General features: G+C 39.8%; 2 protein-coding genes across 4 annotated transcripts; one reads left to right on the plus strand and one right to left on the minus strand.

The window, feature by feature from the left end:
• Nucleotides 1–2,641: 2,641 nt before the first annotated feature.
• Nucleotides 2,642–7,153, minus strand: pheta2 (PH domain containing endocytic trafficking adaptor 2). 3 transcript variants are annotated; one of them, XM_076883400.1, is made up of 5 exons: nucleotides 7,038–7,153; nucleotides 6,602–6,681; nucleotides 4,186–4,274; nucleotides 3,793–4,093; nucleotides 2,642–3,503 (listed from the first exon to the last, which is right to left on the minus strand). In XM_076883400.1, the coding sequence occupies exons 2-5, from the start codon at nucleotides 6,615–6,617 to the stop codon at nucleotides 3,100–3,102; spliced, it is 810 nt and encodes a 269-aa protein (XP_076739515.1). In that variant the 5' UTR covers nucleotides 6,618–6,681; nucleotides 7,038–7,153; the 3' UTR covers nucleotides 2,642–3,099. The 3 variants fall into 3 exon arrangements, with proteins under 3 accessions (XP_076739515.1, XP_004552508.1, XP_004552507.1); XM_004552451.3 differs by lacking the exon at nucleotides 6,602–6,681 and having other exon boundaries at nucleotides 7,038–7,147; XM_004552450.5 differs by lacking the exons at nucleotides 6,602–6,681; nucleotides 7,038–7,153 and adding an exon at nucleotides 5,253–5,637.
• cd2bp2 (CD2 (cytoplasmic tail) binding protein 2) lies at nucleotides 6,627–13,597 on the plus strand. Its single transcript, XM_004552449.5, has 7 exons — nucleotides 6,627–6,757; nucleotides 7,089–7,167; nucleotides 8,146–8,275; nucleotides 11,263–11,420; nucleotides 11,618–12,182; nucleotides 12,259–12,344; nucleotides 13,058–13,597. The coding sequence occupies exons 2-7, from the start codon at nucleotides 7,093–7,095 to the stop codon at nucleotides 13,166–13,168; spliced, it is 1,125 nt and encodes a 374-aa protein (XP_004552506.1). The 5' UTR covers nucleotides 6,627–6,757; nucleotides 7,089–7,092; the 3' UTR covers nucleotides 13,169–13,597.
• Nucleotides 13,598–14,530: the final 933 nt, after the last annotated feature.

The raw sequence follows: 14,530 nt of genomic DNA on the forward strand, positions 1-14,530 counted from the left end.
AATGTACGAATACTTCCTGCATTCGGAAAGTAATTTTAAGAAAATGTCCTTAAATTATTAATAAAAGTTTAATCCTAGAGAAAAATGAGATATTACATAATGTGTGGCTTAATTAGATACTTAATACCTGGCAGGGATAATTTAACTTCACTTAACTTTCAATATTTAACTTAGTTTTTTTATTGGACTAAACAAAGACATCATAGTCATAAGCCAAAAGGTTTGCACACCAGTAATTTAATTTTTAAACATGTACATTTATATGTTGTCCCTTAGTTAAATACAATTTTGATTGTGGAAGCAGATAGTCGCTTCATATATAAGATTAATTTTGAGGCCTGAAAACTACAATACTACCTTTTACAAGCAGAATGGCAATTAATTTGCAATGTGTAGTGTGAGTTGCTCTTTTGTGTAAGTCGTTTTTTTCTCATTTTTTGTGTGTTTGTTGTTTCTGAAGGGGTGTTGCGAGCCTTAAATGTACGACAACATGCCAGACAATTGAAAGCACCATTAATCTCTGTCTGAGGCTCTGCCTTCTCATCACTACAGAGGTGTGTGTTTTCTGATTGGTTACAGTCATGAACACTTTCCCACCTGTTTGGCCCCCTCTCACACCATCTACCCCTCAGGCTCCCACCCCCTTAAATATAAAGGGATTACTTGGCAGGGTGATGGCAGCAGACATTCCCAGAAGAGCATAAAAGGGACAGCTGAGTGCGACCAAAATAGCTAAATAAACCTAACAGTCTGTCGACGTGCCGCCACCCCCCCCCCCCAAATAGCAAAATGCTTTCCTTCATTTGCTCTTTCAGGTTTTATATCCAAATCTACTTCAGAGATAATCTGTTTTCATTTCATTAATCAGGCACATTTATTTTTGTTCTGTGGTTGAGACTGTTTGTGTTTCCACTTATCTCCCCACCAGCCACCGATGAGTCACATCTCTGCTTTTCACTGGTTTCCAGTCCCTCAGTAATCTGAATTAGGCTGGTGTTTGTTTTCACTGGACGTGCAGGAATTCCAGGGTCTGAGTCTCAGTACTTACTTTGTATTCTTGTTGACCTTTGACCTCTGTTTCACTAGACCATCAACATCTCGTTGCAGGAGTTATATGTATCACACCACATGGTGTCAGTTTTTACTTTTAAGAGGAAGAAGTGGATAAGATAAGATTTGCCTGTATATATTTTTTTCTGTACACTTCATTTATCGCTCATACATGAGACGAAATGCACTGTGGGAGGAAACTGAAGCAGGCAACTCCACGCAGAAACAATGATTCAAACCAGGAACCTTTTTACTGTGAGGTGACAGTGCCAACACGTGCAGCGCCATATTAAACTACACTGAAACTCTGTGTTTTAGCTTTAAAAGCGGCTCCATAATCTGCTCCCACAATAATCATTTTCTTCAAACTGGCCCTTCTAGTTGGACACGAGTGTCAAGCACTTCTTAAGAAATATGCAAACGAGCTGTAACATCTCAAACTTTTCACAGATGTGTCAACTGCTGCAGTTTACTGACTTCACCGTCTGCACATTGTGTTTAATCGCCGCTGTGGCGAGGGAATGCTTTCATACAGATATGTGTGTACATTGCAGGTGCCTGTGCTGTAATGTGACGCATCCCACCACGCTCTTGAGAAGCCATCTATCATTTCTGGATGATTGGTATGTGTGTATGTAGGGTCTGGAATGTGGAGAAGCTCCCTGCTTGACCTATGGGGAAGACGGTCTTAGCAAATTGGAGTGACACGGGAGACATGAGAGTTTGTAATGTCATAATGTGTGTTTGATCACCGTCCAGTCTGAGGTTACTCTATTTGGTTATTTGAGTCCATCTGTGATTGTGTTACATCAGTCGCCATTCAGTGAATTTCAAAAGCACTTCAGGTGTCTGTTGTTGTTTTTCAAGTTGCAGGACAGCTGAATTGTGGACGCTGCTGATAAAAGTAAGCAGCAACTAACTTAACTAAATCCACTAAATTTTCTTAAATATGTAACACCAGCTGCATTCTTTGTGTCTCTTGCATGCGTCTATAAATCAGTCAGTCACACACTGTGCCTGCAGCTCCCTCTACTGTTCATGTTCCTTCATTGCTTCTTCTTCTCTGTGCAGGTTCTCAGTCATCCATCCACTGCTTCTTCTTCTTTCGGCTGCTCCTTTTAGAAATCACCACAGCGGCTCATCTACCTCCTCTGTCACAGAAACCCTCCTTCACTACATCCATGAATCTTCTCTGTGGTTTTCCTCCACCCTTTGTCCAGTGTATCCACAATCCCTGCTCTTTACATGCCCAAACCACCTCAGCCTTGCCGCTCTGACTTTCTGATCTGTCCCTCTGATGTACTGATTTCTAACCTGCAAATGAAAAGCTTAACATCCTCAACTCTGTCACCTCTTGTATTTTTGTCAGTGCAATCATCTCCAAACCATACATGGTAGCCGGTCTCGCTACCATCTTCTAAACCTTCCCTTTCACTCTTGCTGCCATCCTTCTGTCACAAATCACCGGTGACACTCATGCTTGCACTCTCTCCTTTCTTTTGCTTTGGATGGTATTTAAGCTCATCTTCCTTCAGAACATGGACTTTCTTACCACCACTGTTAATCACAGGCGTAGATTTAAGAAGGGGCTCTTAGGAGTTATGTTTATTTGTATTTTGTGCATCAAAGTTGTGTGTCAACATGCCAACGAACCAGTTACAAGTCATAAAAAAACAATAGACATGTTTTATTTGATCGTACAGTGAATTTCATATAATACTCTTTTATTTAACACTGCATCATGGTGGGCATCCCACAGCAAGAAAATCACAGGTGTAAAATATTGCCATAAAATATAAAAAGAAAAGGCCCCTTTGAACAGCATCTACCCTGCTTTACATTCCAGTGTGTTTTCTTCACAGAATCTAGAAAATCGGAACTTTCTGCAAAGAGTTTAAAGCTAATCTAAAAAATGACCGGCGTTGATCAGACAGATGTCAGGTGTCTGCCAAAAATGTCAAAATACTAAAACAGGCTCGCTTCCTCTTTGACACACATGACTCACCCCATCTCAGTTCCTCCTAAGGAAACACTAAACTCTTTTTTCTTTCACCCCAGGTCAATAAGATCTTGATCAGTGTGGTCCTCTTCTTTTTGACGACTTTTCAGCCAGTCCTCTCGCACTTTCTTCACTTCCTGGCCATAATAATCATGGAGTTTGCTAAAATCCTCGAACAGGTCAAATCCCACCAAAGGCCACTCCCCATACAAAGGTGCTGGTCCATTAAGAGGTGTGACACAAGCATGTCTCCTGGTCCAGAGTTTGGGGGATTTTTTTGCCACTACTTTAGCTGGTATGGAAGGTGCTTGTAAAAGGGTGCTGGCACTGAAGCTCCTCCCCTCTCTGACTACTGCTGTTTGCTGCATTGTGGTGAATAAGAAGCTGTTTGTGGGCAGCTTGAGGGCACTGACAGAGGGGTGGGACTCACCCAGGCTTTGCTGCCGCTTAGCTTCTGTGAATAGAAACCAAAATATGAACAGAGAACCCTGCTTGTATATATAAAGTGTAAAAATTTCAACAGTTAAATTTTAAATTCAGGTTATGTGCTGTGATATTTCAGGACTAGGGGAAATAACTTGCTGTAAATAAACCAGACTATTCTATTTTTATATATTTTTTAAAAGCTCAGTGAGCTGTTTAAGTGCTGGGCAAACCATAGATTAAAAACATATAAAAATGGCTGATTGAAAGCAAAAAACACATGAGAATTTGATGTATAGGTGGCAGTACTCCTAACACACCTTCATACTGTCTCGCTAGGTCTTTCACCACCATGGAGAGGTAACAGTGGCTGGCTGAGTGGAGAGCTTTCACCCAACTCTCTTGACCCTGGCGATCTATTGCTGCAAATCTGTAGGTTTTGAGTCCAGGCCCAAACACCAGGGAGAAGGTAAAATGTCCATCGGTCTCCGAGTGCTGAACAGCACACCCTTCCAGCACAATGACACCCAGCAGGTGTCTGTCAGCTGGGCGCTCCTGGTAAAAAAGCAAGTTTGCCTTCAGGACAAACCACCGCCGGTGGTAGGTGTCATTTCGTTTTTTCTACGGGGACATTTAAGATAAATGAAGTCAAAAGATTGTATTTGCACATGAAAAGTGATTTCACATTGTTTATGATGTATATCATCTCAAACCCTTTTGTTGAGATATCCCTCTTTATCCACTGGAGATGTGCACGAGAGGTAATGGGTTAAAATCTTCTCATGAAGCTTCATCACAACACCTGAAAAGGAGAAAGCGCTGATGCATTCGGATGATATTTATACCAAAATCTGCACTAGATGTAACGAACACATGACAGAAGAGTGATACGGCAAAACATGCATGGCCCTTAAATTACTGTACTTGTTTTATGTGTGTCAAAGCAAAATGGATTTGTTGGTATGATACAAAACATCCATGAAAGTTAAAAAGTAAAGGCAGGTGTTCAAGAAAACAAATAAAAATGAAAAAATACTTGATGAAAATTATGAAAAGTATGTGCACTAATAAAACTAACATCATTTTTAGTCAGTGTCAGGTTAGTTACATTTATTAACATGACCTGCCTGATTTTACACAAGGCTTTGATTTTTCTACATGACTGTGAGTCGACCGCATCCACAACGTAGCAACACAAAATGAAACATTTTGAAACAATAGAAAAAACTCAAAAAACGGACTCAAAACTAAATAAATAATTCGAAAAAATTAAGCAATGATATTTCAGGTCATCAGAGTCAAGCTTACTCTGTTTTCCCTATTACAGTGAAACCAAGCAAGGCAGATTTTATCTTCTGTTTCTAGTGAAACAGTCTGCAAATATTAAAAGTATACAGATTATTTAACTTTAATTGGTTTGTGTACCTTTAACTTTTTGCTTTTGATTTTAATGTCTTTTAAATGTGATTTGAATGAATTTTAAGCCATTTAAGCCACGCTAAATAATCTCGCCATGTCATGTCACGGAGGAACCGAAAAACTGCAATACTTGCATATACAGCAGTAAAAACTAGATCCAACACAGTAAATTTATTACTGCTGTACTGCTGTGTTCATACTGCTTTTTCAACCATTACGAGCTTTTTCTATAAGTAAGTTACAGTCACAGTGAAAACAGGTGTATAGCTGTGCAGCTAAATTGTATCGACCAAAATCCGACACTCTTGTCTAGTAACTATAAACAACAGTGACATAATAGAAAACGGTGTCTCAGACTCACCCCTGCCAATGATAAATCGCTCACGGGGTCAGTTTGCCCTCTCGCGTGGACTTTACCTTAATTACATTCGCACATATTTTCTTTGATTCCTGTCATTCCTGCTTGTGAAGCCGATTGTTCTCCTCCAGATCCAGACAATGTTTGAATGTATAGTTTCAGGTTACTACCACCGGTTCTCCCTCATGAACAAGAGGACGAGCGTTGAAATATAAATAACTCGACCCACTTCCTGGTAACAAAACCCTGGTAACATTATATTCTCTCGCCTCTGCGCTTGAGTCTGCTTTGAGCTGATGGGTCATACACCGGCAGTTGAAACCAACCTTACTGACAAGAAGTGCTACCTGGAAGTGAGATGCTCAGCCCTCTCACTTCTGTATTTTCTGTCACTTGATCTAAACTTAATATCAGTTAAGTTTAGATCAAGTCTCTCATTGTATGTGAGGCAAATGTCCCTTGTATCTTGAACTTTGTTCAGAAAAAGTATATATTTATCCATATATCTAAAAGCAGAAAAACATTAAATGGCCTCCTGAAAATGTAGCTCATCGTTTCTTTGCTTGTGTCTGTTTTTGACATCCACTTATCCTTTTTATCCTTATGGCCCTCAGAGAATTTAGAATCTAAAAGGCTCCAACGTGTAAAGACATCAAAGGCCTTATACACTGAGGAGCCCTTTCTTGGTATATAAGGCCTTGGATGTCTTATATACTTTGGATATTCATCGCTGCCTCCTGTATTTTTGTAAGTGCCACAGTCTTCACATCATGGCATCTCTCACTACCACCTTGTAAATCTTTCTTGCTGCTTTTTTTCTGTTACTCATCAGCCCTGACACTTGTATCCACCAACACTCCCCTGCCTGCACTCTCTTTTTCACCTCTTTAGAGCATTGTCCTTTAGTTTGGATGGTTGATCCCAGGTATTTGAACCCATCCACTTTCACAACCTCTAGCATTTGGAGCTTCACTGTTACACCCGCCTCTGATTCACACACATGTATTCTGTCTTGCTCCTACTGACTTTCACTAACTATTCTCCTATCTCACGCATTTTCTTCCTTCATTGCCACCTCTAAGTCTAAGAACTTTCTCTTTACTCATTAGTACTTTTCTATCTCTATCTTTAACAACTAAATCCCATCCAGCCCGACCTCTCTGCCTAACCAATCGTAACAAGTTCTTTTCTCCTTTCTAATTGTCCAGCCTCACACACAACTCACTATATACGTCTGTAATACACGTATTTCTGAAATATACGATCCAATTCCCCAAAAGCTGATTCTGTTCATCTAGCGTTTTCAGTGGATGATTAAGTAAACAGAATCAACTTTTGGGATTTTTACTTACCTGGATGATTGAGCATGCATCAAGACAATACAAGCCAATTCATACTCCTCGTCAGCTGGTGGCGGTAGTGCGCCGTATCGCTGTTTGTTAACGACAACGTGAAAACATGAAAAGAAGAAACTGAGTCGAAAACGAACGTCGTTTGAATAATTTTCGGCAAGTTTTTACATCATTTTACAGCAAAACATTATTTTAATAGATTCTTTTTCATATTTCACCTATAGCGTGCAAACATTATACTCAGTAAATGTTATTTCACATCTACAAAGGCGTTTTGAGATGTAATATTTGCATGTGGTTTGTAGCTCATGTTTTTGGCTAACATGTTAGCCACAGAGCTAACCTGAGTTGCATGTTCAGGGCTAATTATTACAACGTTACAGGGCTACGCGCCTTAAAAGTTTCATAAAACTGCTCAAGTAACATCACAGCTCACCTTCACCTCCACTTCACGGGAATAAAAGAGTCACTGTTTTTCCTCCTGTAGCACCATGTCGAAAAGAAAAGTAACATTTGAGGATGGCAACGGAGAGTTTGACCTCGAAGACGATGTCCCGAATAAAAAGGTAATGCTGTCTTCTTTACACGGTTATTTAAAAAGTATAGACTGCTGTGGTGGCATAGGTTAGCAATAATTATTTTGTAGTGCAATTAGATTCTTACTAGTTGTTTACAGCCAAGCATCACACACACGTACTTTCGATATCTCCAATGTTAAAATGGCACAATAATGCGCCAGTATAAGTCAGTTACCGAAATTTAGCTCTGAAGTATTTGTCAGTGTCATGCATACAGTTGTGTATATAGTCAATAATAATAGAAAGTTAGGTGGTGCTAACACTAACTTTCGTAGAGTGAAATAATCTGATGTCAACATATTGGCCTGTGTTTATCTATTATGTATTTAGTGTATTGAAAAACGCAAATGTGTGGTCATTTAGCAGTGTTTCAGCTTTTGATGTAACAAACTAGTTAGCAACATGTTCTAAAGAGACAGCTTAACGCCACATAAGCATCTGTACCAGAGATGCTCAAAGCAAGTGCAAAGCTGCAGATGTTTACATACAGTCAGGGCGTGAATGTCATGCTAAATTTGGGCTTTTAACGGCTTTTTTTGAGCTGTTCTTTCCCAGGATGGAATTATTGTGCAGCAAATATAATTGATGACATTAAAAACCTCAGTCATTTGTAGTTCATAGTCATCCTAAAAACACAGATGCATCGTATAAGCAAATAACCTTTACTCTAGTAAAGACTATATTTGGTGGCCGAAGAATTCAATTTGACCACAGCAGAAGCAGCATTAACTGAGAGAGTTTTTCGTGTGCTTTGGCACATTTAATAAAATGTTAGAGCCTTTTTATTTATTTTTTTCTTTGGACGAAACCATTAAAAGCACACTACTCTGTGTGTGTGTCTGTTTTGTTTATTTTTCAAAAACTAATTGATGAAATAGGAGTAGTCAATACATCTTTTTTATGTCATTTCAATTCACTTGGTGAAATATTTGTGTTATTTTTATTTTTCTTCTACTCTCGAAATAGAGTTGTGAAGCTGTCAGCGGACCAGGCTCCAGGTTTAAGGGTAAACATTCCCTCGACAGCGATGAAGAGGATGAAGGAGAGGACACAAACAGCAGCAAATATAATATTTTAGACAGTGATGATGTTGAGGGTATGTTGATTATTTAAGCTGTATCTGTAACTCTTAAGTGGTCCTGTTTACTCTTCACATGTTTATTTCCCCCACATTGAGTCAAATTTAGAACTGTCCCTTTATTTCTTTAAAGGGACAGTTTGATTTCTTAGAATTTGGATTTTATGAGATATTATGATTCCTTTTATTTCCCCCTGGAATGTTTTGCGTATAGTAGAGGTAGTGCCACTTTGGAAAAGTAATTGCTGAAGGGGATAACATATCATAGGTCTGTTAAGTTGACAGTAATTTTTGGCCAAATGAGTTTTAGTTGACTGGTGATTTCAGTGTGTCTTTGTCAGCTGAACAGTTACAGAGACACATCGTACACCCTTGTGTTATCTGAGCAAATTTTGGAGGATTCACTTGAGCATTGCCTTGTTTTACTTGGCCTTCATGCATTGGTCGTACTGTCTTTTTAGTTAGTTGTGTTGCTTTAAAGTGCAGACACACAGCACTTTGCATATAACTTCTACTTTGTTAACATTAGTTGCTAAACCCAAAGCATTTCGAAACACCAAATGATGAGTCACTCTGAGGGACAAGCGGGACACCTTCTAGAATAGAATAGAATTCAACTTTATTGTCATTGCACATGCACAGGTACAGGGCAACGAAATGCAGTGCAAATGCAATTCTACAGTGCCAAACAGTTTATTTTTGTTGTATATCTGTCTTTTAACACAGTTTTAGTCATCCACACTACATCTAGGTAATTTCAGTTTGTGTGGTACATTCACACATGTGGTTAGGTAGTCAAGGTTTTAACTGTTGGAGCATGTACAGGGTGGGCCATTTATATGGATACAGCGTAATAACATGGGAATGGTTGGTGATATTAAAGTCCTGTTTGTGGCACATTAGTATATGTGAGGAGGCAAACTCCTCAAGATGGGTGGTGACCATGGTGGCCATTTAGAAGTCGGCCATCTTGGATACAACTTTTGTTTTTTCAAAAGGAAGAGGGCCATGTGACACATCAAACTTATTGGTAATGTCACAAGAAAAACAATGGTGTGCTTGGTTTCAACATAACTTTATTCTTTCATGAGTTATTTACAAGTTTCTCTGTGTTCGCAGCCATTGACATGTCGAAGAGGTTAACACGTGAGGAGCGGATCGAAATTGCGTTGATATCTGGTGAACGCAGTAACCGGGTCATTGCAGCAGATTTCAATGCAAGACACCCTGCGAGACCACCCATCTCCCATGCTACAGTCAGCAAACTGCTTGCTAAGTTTCGTGAAACTGGTTCAGTGTAGGATTTGCCAAAATGTGGATGCAAGAAATCTGTCACTAAAGAAGAAACATCAGTGGCTGTCCTAGCTTCATTCAGCAAGAGCCCACAGCGTAGCACTCGCCGCATGTCACTGGAGAGTGGCATTAGTCAAACATCCCTTCGGCGGATATTAGCTACTCACAAATGTCACCCTTACAAACTCCAGCTACTGCAGCATCTCAACGAGGATGACCCAGATCGGCGCACAGAATTTGCAGAATGGGAAAAACAAAAATTGGAACAGGACCCTCAGTTCACACAGAAGATTTTGTTCAGTGATGAGGCAAACTTTTATGTGAATGGTGAAGTTAACAAACAAAACCAACGCTATTGGTCTGACATTAACCCACATTGGATGGATCCCTCCAAGACTGTTGGACCAACAAAAGTGATGGTTTGGTGTGGTATATGGGGTACAACGATAGTGGGTCCATTCTTCATCAATGGAAACCTCAAGGCCACTGGATATTTGAAATTACTACATGATGATGTGTTTCCCTCTTTATGCACTGAAGCTGGCACGTTCCCTGAGTTTTTCCAGCAAGATGGTGAACCACCACATTATGGGTGCCAGGTCATGAGCATTCCTAGATGAACAGTTTCCTGGAAAGTGGATTGGTCGTCGTGGGCCAGTTGAATGGCCCCCAAGGTCTCCCGATCTGACCCCCTTAGACTTTTGTCTTTGGGGTCATCTGAAGACAATTGTCTATGGTGTGAAGATACGAGATGTGCAGCACCTGAAACTACGGATACTGGATGCCTGTGCTGGCATTTCTCCTGCGGTGTTGCTATCAGTGTGTGAAGAGTGGGAGAAGAGGGTTGCATTGACAATCCAACACAATGGTCAGCACATTGAACACGTTTTATAAGTGGTCAGAAACTTGTAAATAACTCATGAAAGAATAAAGTTACGTTGAAACCAAGCACACCATTGTTTTTCTTGTGACATCACCAATAAGTTTGCTGTGTCACATGGCCCTCTTCCTATTGAAAAAACAAAAGTTGTATCCAAGATGGTCGACTTCTAAATGGCCACCATGGTCACCACCCATCTTGAGGAGTTTGCCCCCTCACATATACTAATGTGCCACAAACAGGACTTTAATATCACCAACCATTCCCATGTTATTACGCTGTATCCATATAAATGGCCCACCCTGTATATCTGTCTTTTAACACTGTTTTAGTCATCCAGACTACATCTAGGTAATTTCAGTTTGTGTGGTACATTCACACATGTGGTTAGGTAGTCAAGGTTTTAACTGTTGGAGCATGTATTCTAAATATCACAGGATTATACTCATTTAATTGTGGGAATCCAAAGTCCTGATCAAGATTAAAGTGCTTAATTATGTGTCCCTACCTAATCCCACTTTAAAGAAATCAAACCCATTTTAGCGAGAAGGGGTGCTGAATTCTCTGATTTCTGTCCTATGCAAGTGAAAGATGTTGTTTTGGCTCAGTCAGGGGTTTTCCTACATAGAGCGAATTTTGGCAGCACCCCAGTGGGTTTTTAGTCACAGCCAATGGAAAATCACAAGTGAAATAAATGGTCATAAATAACAAAATGCAAATATAGCAACACATACATACTGCTTTGCCAAAGACCCGCTTTAATCCAGGAAAAAACCCGTAAGCATCATTTGTGAGTAGTTGGTTAATACGACTATGCCAACTGTGTTTTCAGGTCAAGAGGGAGCAACCATTGACTTTGATGAGGGAGTTTCTATTACTCCTTTCAACCTGGAAGAGGAGATGCAAGAAGGACACTTTGACTCAGAGGGGAACTATTTCATCAAAAAGGAGCAACAGATTAGAGACAACTGGCTTGATAACATTGACTGGGTAATTGAGTTCCTTTGTATTACACCACTGTTTATTCTTTCTCTCACTGTTTTTATTTTTTTGTCTGCTTTTTTCAGCCCGAAATCTGCTTTTGAGTGTTGGTGTCTTTGTATTTCACGAGTTTGTAATCTCATTTTGGTGACAGGTGCTTCATATTTTAAACAGTGTTCAGTAATAAAAGTCTCTTCTTTCTTCAGGTGAGAATAAGAGAGCAGCCTTTCAAAAAAAAGAAGAAAGGTCTTGGAGCCAAAAGGACACGCAGAGCAGGTGATGAGGACGAGGCAGAGGAAGAAAAACAGAGAGAAGAACAGCAAGCAGACCAAGAAGAAGAGGAGGAGGAGGAAGAGGCAGAGCCTCCAGAGGACCCACTGGCATCCTTCACACAGCACCAGCTCACTGAAGCTGTCATCGAACTACTGCAGCCTGGAGAAACAGTCGCTACAGCGCTCCGTCGGTTAGGAGGCCTTGGAGGACGGAAGAAGGGAAAGCTGAGGGAAGAAGAAAAATCCACAGAGGAGACCAAAGGGGATAAAGAAAAGCTTGATCGGCTCACAGCGCTAGCTGACCGACTGGTTGGATCCGGGATGTTTGAAATCTATCAGCAAACCTACGAAAAACTGGCCTACATGTTAAAGAGCATGACTAGCAAGCGGCCAGCGGTGGGGGGTGAGGAGGAGGAAGGAGATGAGCTTGACATGTTTGCTGACAAGTTTGATGAGAAGCATGGTGAAACAGCTGAGGACAAAGATGACAATAATAGAGGTAATTTAGTTATTTTATCTGCTTTAATTTTCAAAGACTGTATTTTTGGTTTAATCCCATTTTGCCTTCCATCCAGTGAGCGATGAAGTGATGTGGGAGTACAAGTGGGAAAATAAGGATAATTCAGAAGTCTACGGCCCTTTCACAAGCCAGCAGATGCAGGTACTCTCCTAAAACTACTTGAAATTGAATAACAGGACTTCTGTTAAGTGTTTGTAGGTGACTGTTTAAAATAATCAGAAGGGAAATGGTTCCCTCTCTGGCCATCGATAACGGTAATCGAATCTTTTTAGACCAAAAATCTTTTCATCCTCTAAATCTGAGGCCTGGGTTTCCAACTGGGAATGGGTGGAGTGTCCATTCCGTGTTGGGGAGGTGTTGCTGCTCGAAGTATCTCAGACTGTTGCAGCATCTGCAGTAATGCAGACACTGTACTGATCGATTGTGTTGAAGACAGAGTGTGAAGGTGTCGATTCTCTGGTCAGTCTATGCTCCTAATCTCAGCTATGGTTTTGGGTAGTCATTGAAAGAATGACATCACAGATAGAAGTAGCAGAAATGAGCCTTTTTGGAAGGGGGCTGAGATAGGGTGAGGTTGACTGTTTGGGAGGGTTTCCCCCCTAGAAGTGCTGGAGCAGGTGGCTGAGAAGAAGAGGTCAGGGTGTCTCGGCTGATAAGAGGCAGAAAATTAATGAATAGATTATAGCATCTTATACTGTACATTATCCTAATTGTAAAGGTGTTTGTTGTGGATCTAGAGCAATGTAATAATGAACCTCATAGAGTTAAGAGCTTTTAGGTTTAAGGAATTTTAAAAACACTAATGACATTCAGCTTTGAAATTTGAAATATCTTATCTTCTGGTGTCTTTCCAGGACTGGGTGGATGAAGGCTATTTCAGCAGTGGTGTTTACTGTAGGAGGGTGGACCAGGAGGGATCGCAGTTCTACAGCTCCAAGAGACTGGACTTTGAACTCTATACATGATTTACATCGAGTATTGAAAACTTTGAAGATAATATTATGTTTCAGCTACAATCAATTCTCAGCCTTTTCATGTTTTTTTTTAGGGCTTTGGTTTCAGATCTGCCATTTTAACACTGGTTTTGTTTTCTGTACACTTTTTTTTAAATACATGATGTATGTGGTGAAGTAATCTGACATGTTTCTGTTAATCTTAGAATCAGATGACTCAATTTTAAGCTCACTGTGTTTTATTTCTTTCTTGACATGTGCTGAAAGTTTAAATAGCCTTTCCAGTTGACGGTACATGTAGCACATTTTGAGAGACTGAATTATTCAGTTATTGTAGAGTATTTTACACTTATAACCATGGTAAAAAAAAAAAAAAAAGGTACACCCTCTTTAAATGATAAGGTTTTACTGTCTGGACATAATAAAAAAAATCACATATTACAGAGTGTCATTATTTAAAACAAGCCAAAAAGAAGAAGCAGTGTGTGAAAGCATCCTCACTGGTTCCACAGATGGATACAGTTGTGGTCAAGAGTTTACATCCACTCATGGGTGTGAATGTCATGGTAATTTGGGGATTTTAATTGATTCTTGGAACTATTCTTTTTCCAAGGTCGAATGATTAGACAGCATACATCTTTAATGTCTTTGAAAAAGAACAACTGGGTGCACATGTTTGAATTTATTTTGGATTTTGTCTAATCCACACAAGGTCAAAAGTATACATACAGACAAACATACATACAACCCACTAATATTTTGCTAAACTTTCCTTAGCAAGTTGGACCTCAACCAGATGCTTTTGGTAGCCATCAACAAGCTACTGGAATAATTCTGGCTTGATATTTGACCACTATTCTTAGCAGAATTTGTGAATGTTTCCAGGCTTTTAAACAGATGAGGTCTGGCTTTTAATTGAATGTAAGGGACTCAACTTTTATGCATTTTATGTTAAAAAAAAGGGAGTATAAAGAAGTATAAGCTATAACCCTCCCCCTTCTTATTGTTAAATAAATGACTGCAACATTCATCTTCCTTTCAACAAAACTTATGGCCTACATATATCGAGATGTAAATTGCACCAATGCATTAATATGTATACAAGCTATACAGCTCATTCATATATACATACATCGACCTATATCTACACAAACATATGTACTCATAGATGTAGTCACGCACAAAATCACTTATGTAGAGTCAATGTTTCGACTCTTTATTCCAGAATGAATAAATTAAGAGGGTAAGTAACAGCCCACTGCTGACTCAAAGCAGAACTTTTTGGCAGTTTTGCTGGTCCCCAAGTAATTCCATGGAGGAAATACATCTGCAAATTATTTAGAGAAACAATCGTTGCGTGCCAGTCAGTCTGGG

This window comes from Maylandia zebra, linkage group LG4 (assembly GCF_041146795.1).
Source record: "Maylandia zebra isolate NMK-2024a linkage group LG4, Mzebra_GT3a, whole genome shotgun sequence".
NCBI lineage: Eukaryota > Metazoa > Chordata > Actinopteri > Cichliformes > Cichlidae > Maylandia > Maylandia zebra.

Bases quoted from the DNA above. Each gene is read 5' to 3' on its own strand.
- cd2bp2 (XM_004552449.5), top strand. From the start codon at position 7,093: ATGTCGAAAAGAAAAGTAACATTTGAGGATGGCAACGGAGAGTTTGAC. The intron at 7,168-8,145 runs GTAATGCTGTCT...CTCTCGAAATAG, and splicing joins ACGATGTCCCGAATAAAAAG to AGTTGTGAAGCTGTCAGCGG. The intron at 12,345-13,057 runs GTACTCTCCTAA...GTGTCTTTCCAG, and splicing joins TCACAAGCCAGCAGATGCAG to GACTGGGTGGATGAAGGCTA.
- pheta2 (XM_076883400.1), bottom strand. The intron at 4,094-4,185 runs GTTTGAGATGAT...ATGTCCCCGTAG, and splicing joins AGGGATATCTCAACAAAAGG to AAAAAACGAAATGACACCTA. The intron at 3,504-3,792 runs GTGTGTTAGGAG...TTCTATTCACAG, and splicing joins CCTAGCGAGACAGTATGAAG to AAGCTAAGCGGCAGCAAAGC.